This window comes from Arachis stenosperma, chromosome 5 (genome assembly GCF_014773155.1).
Source record: "Arachis stenosperma cultivar V10309 chromosome 5, arast.V10309.gnm1.PFL2, whole genome shotgun sequence".
In the NCBI taxonomy this organism is placed as follows: domain Eukaryota; kingdom Viridiplantae; phylum Streptophyta; class Magnoliopsida; order Fabales; family Fabaceae; genus Arachis; species Arachis stenosperma.
The window spans coordinates 140,008,440-140,017,891 of record NC_080381.1 but is presented as its reverse complement, the minus strand read 5'-3'; the positions used below and the strand labels follow the sequence as shown (position 1 = coordinate 140,017,891).

Sequence of the window (9,452 nt, the reverse complement as noted above, 5' to 3'; positions counted from 1 at the left end):
CTAATTGTAGATCTGAGTTCACACTAATTCATATGTAGATTTTATATTTTTTAACTCTAAGTTTGTCTAATCTTTTTGGTTGATCCCAACCACCTGAATTAAATATTATATATGTATCTTCTAATTATAAATTAGCCGACAAATGTCCTCCCTTGTCGTCAAGCAACGAAACAATAATTAAATTACAGAAACATACTTCAACTTCTTCCATGTCGAATCACTTCTTCATAGGATACGTAGTTGCTACTTGCTAGGGTTTCATTTGAACAACGTAAGAGGTTGAGCTTAAATAAAGAAAAAGTCTAAGGAACAGCAACTTTTGTATTTTTTAGCCAGCACTTAACTATCAAAACAAAAGTAAATGATCTCTTACCATTAGATATAATCTTACACAATTAAAAACACTATTAATGACCAATTGATGGTTACAAAACACCAAAATTGCTGACCTCCTAGCATTCCTCTTAAATAAAATTATTTTGATGTTAAGGCTTCATTCGCTAACAGAATATAAATAGAAGAGAATTATTTTGAGGAATTTAATTTGGATGCACTGTTCTGCAATTACATCTATTTTTTTGGATGATAATTTAAAAGTAATTATTTTTAAAAATATGATGTTACCTAATTTGATGCACGTGTAAAAAATTACTTTACACTGAGAATGCATCAAAATTAAATTCTTATTTTGAGATACAAACTTATTTAAAAATAATAATAAAACAAACATAAAAGTAAGCAAAATATTTTTGTGCTTTTCTATTTTTTGTTTGAAACACTTATCAAACTATTTGTTCTAGAAAGGAGTTGAAGTTCACAAATTAGTAAATCTAAATTACTTGTAGGTGACTTAATTAGCTTGTAAGTATACTTATTCTTGTTACTTCGTGTACGTGTGTACTTACATATGTCATATATGTGTTGAAAATAATTTACAATAAAAGAGGAAGTTAATTATTGTGAAGCAAAAGTTGCTAAGCATGAATGTCCCTTGGTGCACAAGTTATCTTTTTTATTATTAGCTACTCAGTTTCTTCTGAAATATTGTCATTTGAATAGTCGTAATTGGAACTATTAATAATTATAAGAATGATTAAAGTTACTGAATAGTAATTTACTAGTGCTTGAAATAAATTTTTAAATAATAAAAAATTATATACGAAAAATAATTTTTAGATTAACTAATTACGACTGAACACAATTTAATAGCATCCATAATGTACCAAATGAATTTACTATTTTTTACTACTGTGTCTTTTCATTGGTCAAAGAATAGAACCGTTGACAAGGAAATATTGTATTGTAAGTTTGTAACCTATCAAAGTCTTGTAATCCTAATCTCACCTAACCATATGATGGATCAAGTGGCAGCAATTATATAAAAAAATATTGAACTGTAGGGACCTTGTTTTGTTTATTCATACCTTAACAATATTCCCTATAACAAGTGTCTAAAGATATTAGTTAGTGAACAAAGAAAGAATAGTGCATAAATATTTACAAAAAATAATAATTAATCAACCACTATTTTATAAAAAAAATATATAACTATTAATAAATTTTATTATTCATTTATTATAGGTTAGTTATTCTATTATAGTATGTATAATTATTCTAGTGATTGATTAATAGTTGGTAGAATATATAAAATAGTTAATTTAATGATTGATTTATATTATACATAAAATATTTTTGTTTCAAAAGTAAAATGATAAATACATTTTTAAAAATTTATTGTTCGGACATATTAGTGACATATTAGTTTTAAAAAAAATACCAATAAAATTATTTAAGATAACAAATATAGATACATTATTTTTAAATTAGTCTCTATGATTAGAATAAAAAATTTTAATTTAAATTAATTTGTCTATATTTATTATGATAAGGGAGTACATGAGAGTACATATATATAATATGAATTTTTATAGCATACAGACGGATACAAACTAAGAATACTGTGACAAGTGAAATGCAGCTGCACTCAGAGAAATAAGTTTGAAGAAATTTCTGCAACTTATCGGATGGGCTGATGGGAGGAGCTACAACTAGTTAAAGAATTAGCTACATTGCAAATACTTTTAGTATAGCTTCGAGCTTGGCGATGGAAGCAATAAGGCAGCTTTGTCTTTCTGATTCCTTGTCAAATCCAGATTCCTTAAGGCGTTTCCAAATATCTTCGTCACCGAGAGAGTTTCTCAAAATCCTAGAACTGGGCATTATGGATAAATGCTTCGTAGAACCAGCGGAAGTAGCCATTGACCGAGGCGTCGAAACCTCCGTCTCTTAAGCTCCGTTCAAATCTCTTATCTGCTTCTTTAGGGAGATGGACAATTGGTTCTGTTAATGATGATGTTGGTTCGGCTGGTATGATGCTGCTTCAGGTAGTAGTTCTATTGATGATGATGCTGCTTCGTGTGGTGGTTATGTTAATGATGATGCTACTGCAGCTGATTTGCTAGTTCTATTGTTTTATTGGTGATTGTGCTGTTGTAGCTGCAGTTGGTTCTAAATATGTTTATAGTAATGTTCTGAAAATCGGACCGAATCGAACGGTCGAACCAATTCAACCGAAAACTATCAAAAAATGCTGATTTAATATACAAAACCGTAAAATTAAAAACCGTTCAAGAACCGTTGAATCGGCCGGTTACTGACAAGTCGGATCGGATTGGAATCTAGCCGGTTCACAGAAATCGACATCGTTTTCTTTCTTGAAAGGGAAAAAATTGCACGTCATCCCCCATTCCCCCTTCTCCAACTCCTTCCTTCATCAAACCCTAGCCTCCACCAAAGAAAGCAAACCCTAGCCTCTACCAATAGTTGTCGTCGTCCGTCTGCTCAACTCCCCTGCACATTTAGTCTATGTTCACTTATCTTTTCAATCATTTGGTTGCCAAAGAATCAAGGAGTTTTAATTTTTATTTGTTTTTTTAATGAGCTTCAAGTCAATAAAATTATTGAATGTGACCTCTATGATGTATTGCACATAAGATGCTTTTCCATTCAAATTTAACCTTACATAAAGGACATATATATTTGGTAACAATTGTAATTGAAAGCTTTCAACTGGTACTTTCTCATGTTTTTAGAGTTTTGCATATTTCTAATAAGCTTACCTGTATAAAGCACCTTATAATTTATTTATTATTTTATTTTAAAACGGTTTATTCGGTTGAACTACCGGTTGGACCGGTTAGACTAATAAATCAGTGAATCAGTGACTAGAACGGTTTGATGATCGATCCAGTTTTTTGAACCTTGGTTTATCAAAACATAGATAGGAGAGTACACGGGGAATACATATATATTGTTTATTTACTAAGACAAAAATTATGAAGGATATAATCATATACAAATACTCATTAAAATATACACTTATTAAAAATATGTATTTTATGTCTTTAAAATATGGAGACACAAATTTTTAACTTTGAAAAACTAATTTTTTTTTTATAATTTTTTAGTTTTATCTAACTTACCAAACACAACATAAAATTAATATTTTCTTATGTTTATATACTCTTGTGTATTTTTACCTTTATCTCATTTATATTGAGACAATAATTAAATACAATGTTTTTTATAGAATAATTTTTCCAAAATATAAATTTTAAAAAATTATTTCTCATTTTACTTTTATTTTAATTATATATGTATTAACTTGTAATAAACCTTGCATGTGAACCTTGGATATAAATTTAAATTTTTTTAGCTTTAAATGAGAATATTTAAGTGATGTGGAGTGTACACTAGAGATTCGGACTAATTCTAAAGCAAATAAAAAGTATGCAAATAATGAAGAAATTTTATTTATTTAAATTATAAAATTGGCTTGGAAACCATTATAACCACAAGAAATGCATGTAATTGTCAATGACACTTGCCAAAGCAGTGCCTTACAACTCCGCAAACACACAATAATAATTAAGAATTTTAATATATAAAGGGAAACATACAAAAGGAAATTATTGGAATGGAACCAATCATATTACAAAGAAAACATTTTGACACTTCTTTTTCTTATGTAAACAAAACAAAATGCGGAAACTTTGTTTCCCATGGATTTCTCGTATAATAATGTTGAAGTGCTTCATTCATTCTGCTATATCCATCACTTTATTTATTTGAAATATTCTTGAAACCCTACAAAATACAAACATATCAACACATATTATTAATCAATCTGTCCCTGTTCAGGAAACAATAAAAAAATTATTAATAATTAATCAATAAAAATTTAAGATTTATAATTTTAAATTTTAAATTTTAAATATTTTTATTGTACAAATTTGTTGTTGTCTAATTATTAGTTAATTTTTATTATTTCTTTAATATTACCGATTTTTATACAAACGACTCCTAATAATATTGGTAATATGACTTTTTAATAATAAATGTGACTTTGCATTTGTGACTTTTCAAACCAAATTACTCCCAATAAAAACGAGAAAAATATCTTGATTCCATTTAAGAGTATTAATGCACGCGATTTAAATTTTCTGGGTGAGATTTAAAGGGAAGAAAAGTATTATCTGATTAATAGCTCGCACGTTGCTGTGTAAAGAAAAATGAGTAGGGTCAATGCTTGGCATATTAAAAATACAAAACTTTTTTTAAAGTTTAAAATGTTAAATAATAAAAATATAAATAATTATATATTTAATATGTATAAAAGTATATTAAAATTTAAATTTTTAATTATTTAAGATGTCATGATATATATTATTTTTATACAAAAATTTAAACTGATAAAAAAATAATTAAATAATTATATTTTTAATATATTTCTTTAAATAAGAGTATTTTTTGAATTTATTTTATTTCTATTTATATATATTATTTTTTTATATTTATCTTTTCCTATTATATTTTTTTGTTTTATTAAAAATCAAACTTAGCTTTTTATCTTTCAGATATAAAATTATAATATATTCCATGATACCACTTTTCTAAAAAAAATTACACCATAGAAAAAAGTGATATAAATAATTATTTTTCTAATATAAGTTTTCATACTATATTATAAAATATTTTTAATTTAAAATTATATATATATATATATATATATAATCCATAATATGCACTTTATTTTATTATTATTACTATCTTCTATAATATTTGGTTGCAGGAAAAAGGTGGAAACTTACCACGTAGGATAATAGTTGTAAACTTCTATGCTAAATATACCACCATCTAGTAGTGGTGGTATGGTGGAGGAGGTGAAGCATAGACATAATGTGGTGGAGGTGGTGAATAAACTGGTGGAGGAGGAGACTTATATTTGTAAACTGGTGGTGGTGGAGATGAGTACTTGTAGGGCTTCTTTGGTGGAGGAGGAGGAGAAGAATAATGGTAGGGTGGTGGAGGAGGAGATGAGTACTTGTAGGGCTTCTTTGGTGGTGGTGGAGGAGAAGAATAGTGGTAGGGTGGTGGAGGAGGAGACTTGTACTTGTAAACTGGTGGGGGAGGAGATGGGTATTTGTAGGGTTTCTTTGGTGGTGGCGGCGGAGAAGAATAATGGTAGGGTGGTGGTGGTGGAGATGAGTATTTGTAGGGTGGTGGAGGAGAAGGGTATTTGTAGGGTGGAGGTGGTGAGTGAACTGGAGGAGGCGGAGAGTGATAGTAATATGGTGGAGGCGGCGAGTGAACTGGAGGAGGAGGAGAGTGATAGTAATATGGTGGTGGAGGCGAGTGAACTGGAGGAGGAGGAGAGTGGTAATAGTAAGGCTTTTTAGGTGGTGGTGGTGGAGAAGAATAATGGTATGGTGGAGGGGGTGAGTGAACTGGAGGAGGCGGAGAGTGGTAGTAGTATGGTGGAGGTGGGGAGTGCACCGGTGGCGGCGGAGAGTGGTAGTAGTAAGGCTCTTTAGGTGGTGGTGGTGGAGATGAGTAGCCGTAGTTATTGGCTGAAATTTGAGATGGGAAGCTAAGAGCTATAATTGCTAATACAAGAGTGAGTGTAGAGGCCATTAGGGACCCCATCATGTTTTTAATCTTAATTAAGGGTTTGTGTATGCTTTAGCAAAGGCATTCCCACCCCCTTTATATAGTTTCTTTCATATTTGTGGTTGGTGTGTATATGATAATGATTTCATGTACTATACATTATATATATTTTTTTTTCTTTCTAAAAGTCATATGAAACTAGCTTTGTCCATCTACCATGCATTATAAGGGGTTATTCCAATAGCATGACCTTGTATAAACGGATGAATATTTCTATTCTCTTAATTACTTGGCTTGACCTAACTTTTATGCCATGTGAAAATTGAAATCCACAATTTTATTTTAAAATGTTATAAGGCTTATTATTATTATTATTATTATTATTATTATTATTATTATTATTATTATTAGGGATATGAGTAAAAAATACAAAAGAGAAATATGTTTTGGGACAAATATTTTACATATTTAAATTCTATATCTCTCTTATTTTTAAATAAATCAATATTTTTTTTCATCAATTAATAACAAAGTCTTAACTCATATATAAAAGCTTATATCTCTCAATGTTTCTATATTTTCTTTTCTTTGTACATTTCTCCAACTTAACCTTTGAGATTACTTTTGGGTTACTCTAATTAAGATAGACTCATAATCTTAATTAAAACTATTAAAAATATGGTGAATAGATCACGTGTAATTATTTCCTTATAAAATTAAAATTTAAAAATTATTAAATAATAATTTAATTAAACTTATTAAACTATCTAACAAATTTTAAATATATATCAATTTTATAACAAAACAACTGTTAGTAAATTTTTACCTAAAATTGGTATATATATATATATATATATATATATTCAACTAGGCATACGATTTACATCTGATAATAAGGAAATGAAGTCGGCACTAAAGTTGTATCCAATTGAGTGTAGCATAGTCGCTTATCATAACTTCATTTATTTAGTATTAAGTCACAATGAAAATCACTAAATTACTAAATTATATGTATAATTTGACTATTAATTATCCTCTTGTGTTGGCAACGTGAAGAGCACACACCTTGGCCAGTTGTTGTCCTGCATTACAACAATACAATTCTTAAATCAATTTGTCATATTATATTTTACATAAATATAATCACATTTATATAGTATACATTTTGCCAAATATTATTCATAATTTTTTTTACGGTACTTTTTAGTCTGATAGACTAAAAATTAATTTATTATAAATTGAAACTTTATTAAAAAATTTATTATTAATTAATAAATTACTGTATATACAAAACAAAATTCAAACTATTTCTAATACTTATTATTTAAATGACTAATAAACTAACTACTATTAGAATAACTCAATTTAGTATATTCATAATTTTATTAGACTCTTAGCTTGATATTTTTTAAAAAATATTATTTATATATTAAAATTAACTACTAAAATTAGTTACTATTATATATATATATATATATATATATATATATATAATTTAATTTATTTTTAATAAATATTTATATTTTAATATACATTTTATATTAATATTAATTTTAGTAACTGATTTAATTTTAGTATATATATAATTAAATATTTTTATATAAAGATATTTTACATGTTACCCAAGTGGGCTACGGATGAACGCGCATTTGGATTTGAAAGGGACAAAGCAATCCATGCACAAATCAATCAATTACTAATAAAGTAACTGCTAAATTAGCTGGTAATAATTTTGACACTTCATTATGTTACTAATTTTCTTCATAAGATAATATAATAAGAAGAAGTAGTCACCAACGAACCATTACTTTATTAGGCTTGCTACACATACAAGTCTTTTTCACTTACAAGTTTTAGAAGTTGCTACACATTAAAGTCTTTTAATGCGTTATTTAATTTCCAAAGCGCTACACTCACCGTGACTTATGAACGACTCCTCTTCCTCTTCCTCTTCCTCTTCCTCTTCTTCACTCACCGTGAATTATGAACAACTCATCTTCATCTTCCTTTTCCTCTTCCTCTTCCTCTTCTTCTTCTTCTTCTTCTTCTTCTTCTTCTTCACTCACCGTGGATTATGAACAACTCATCTTCCTCTTCCTCTTCCTCTTCCTCTTCCTCTTCTTCTCCTTCTTCTTCTTCTTCCTCCTCCTCCATGTATTTCTTCGTTATTCTCTTTGCCTTTTCATTAGTTGTTTTATTTGCATTTATTACTGGTATTCTTGCTTCGTTTTTTTTTCGATTTTCATGGTTTCTGAAATCAAGCTTTGAAATCGTTTTGAAGATAATGAAACTTCAGAAATACACCCAAACGATTATAGAAAATACACCCAAACGATATTTCTTCGTTATTCTCTTTGTCTTTTCATTAGTTGTTTTACTTGCATTTATTACTGGTATTCTTGCTTCTTTTTTTTTCGATTTTCATGGTTTCTGAAATTAAACTTTGAAATCGTTTTGAAAATAATAGAACTTCAGAAATACACCCAAACGATTATAGAAAATACACCCAAACGATATTTCTTCGTTATTCTCTTTGCCTTTTCATTAGTTGTTTTACTCGTTTATTACTGGTATTCTTACTTCTTTTTTTTCGATTTTCATGGTTTCTGAAATCAAGCTTTGAAATCGTTTTGAAAATAATGAAACTTCAGAAATACACCCAAACGATTACAGAAAATACACCCAAACGATTATAGAAAATACACCCAAAGGACACTTTATGCATAATTCAGAACTCTTTCTCTTTCTCCTCCTCATATTCTGCTGCTTCTTCTTCTTCAAAAATGATTTCAGAGCTTGATATCAAAAAATAATGGAAATCAAGAATAACGAAAAAAGAAAACAAAGAGAAAAGCACGTAAATGAAGAAGGAGAAAGAGAAGGCAAAAAACGAAAGAAAAGAAGAAGAAGAGGAGGAGGAAGAGGAAGAAGAATGTGCAGCAAGAAGAAGAAGACGATGTAGTGAAATTGTGCCGTAACGGTTGAAAAAGGAGAAAGAAAAAGTAAGAAACGAAAGAAAAAAAGAAGAAGAGGAAGAGGAAGAAGAACGTGCAGTAACGTTCAAGCGCGTTAATATAATAACTTGTAAAGACTTGTATAAAAAAAATGCTTGTATATGGAGAATTTCTCTTACTTTATTATTATTATCATATATTGGCCTTCGTACGTAAGCAATTATTTTTGTAATAATTAAAATGAACGCGCTAAGTCTCTTGTAAAATTATTATTATTAGGTATATCTATCTAATCGATTTGTCGTTTTCTCCCTCTGTATTTTCTTCAACTCATTAGAGAATTTTGAAAACTGTAAGAAAGAGAACACGTACGGTTGCCTATGTTTACTTTCTCCTCTTATCTTTTAAGTGTGTGGAATAACAATACGAATATAATCATGGACTTACATGGTAGCATTCAATGGTTTCAGATTGAGCATTCAATATTAACAAACTTCAACGAACTTGAATAGATTGAATAGTAATTTATTTGTGTTAAAAGTATAATTA

General features: G+C 28.5%; 1 protein-coding gene across 1 annotated transcript; it reads right to left on the bottom strand.

The window, feature by feature from the left end:
* Nucleotides 1-3,788: 3,788 nt before the first annotated feature.
* On the bottom strand, nucleotides 3,789-6,033 carry LOC130978993 (extensin-3-like). Its single transcript, XM_057902333.1, has 2 exons — nucleotides 5,151-6,033; nucleotides 3,789-4,146 (listed from the first exon to the last, which is right to left on the bottom strand). Exon 1 carries the CDS (start codon nucleotides 5,986-5,988, stop codon nucleotides 5,197-5,199), a length of 792 nt encoding a protein of 263 aa, XP_057758316.1. The 5' UTR covers nucleotides 5,989-6,033; the 3' UTR covers nucleotides 3,789-4,146; nucleotides 5,151-5,196.
* Between the last annotated feature and the right edge of the window lie 3,419 nt (nucleotides 6,034-9,452).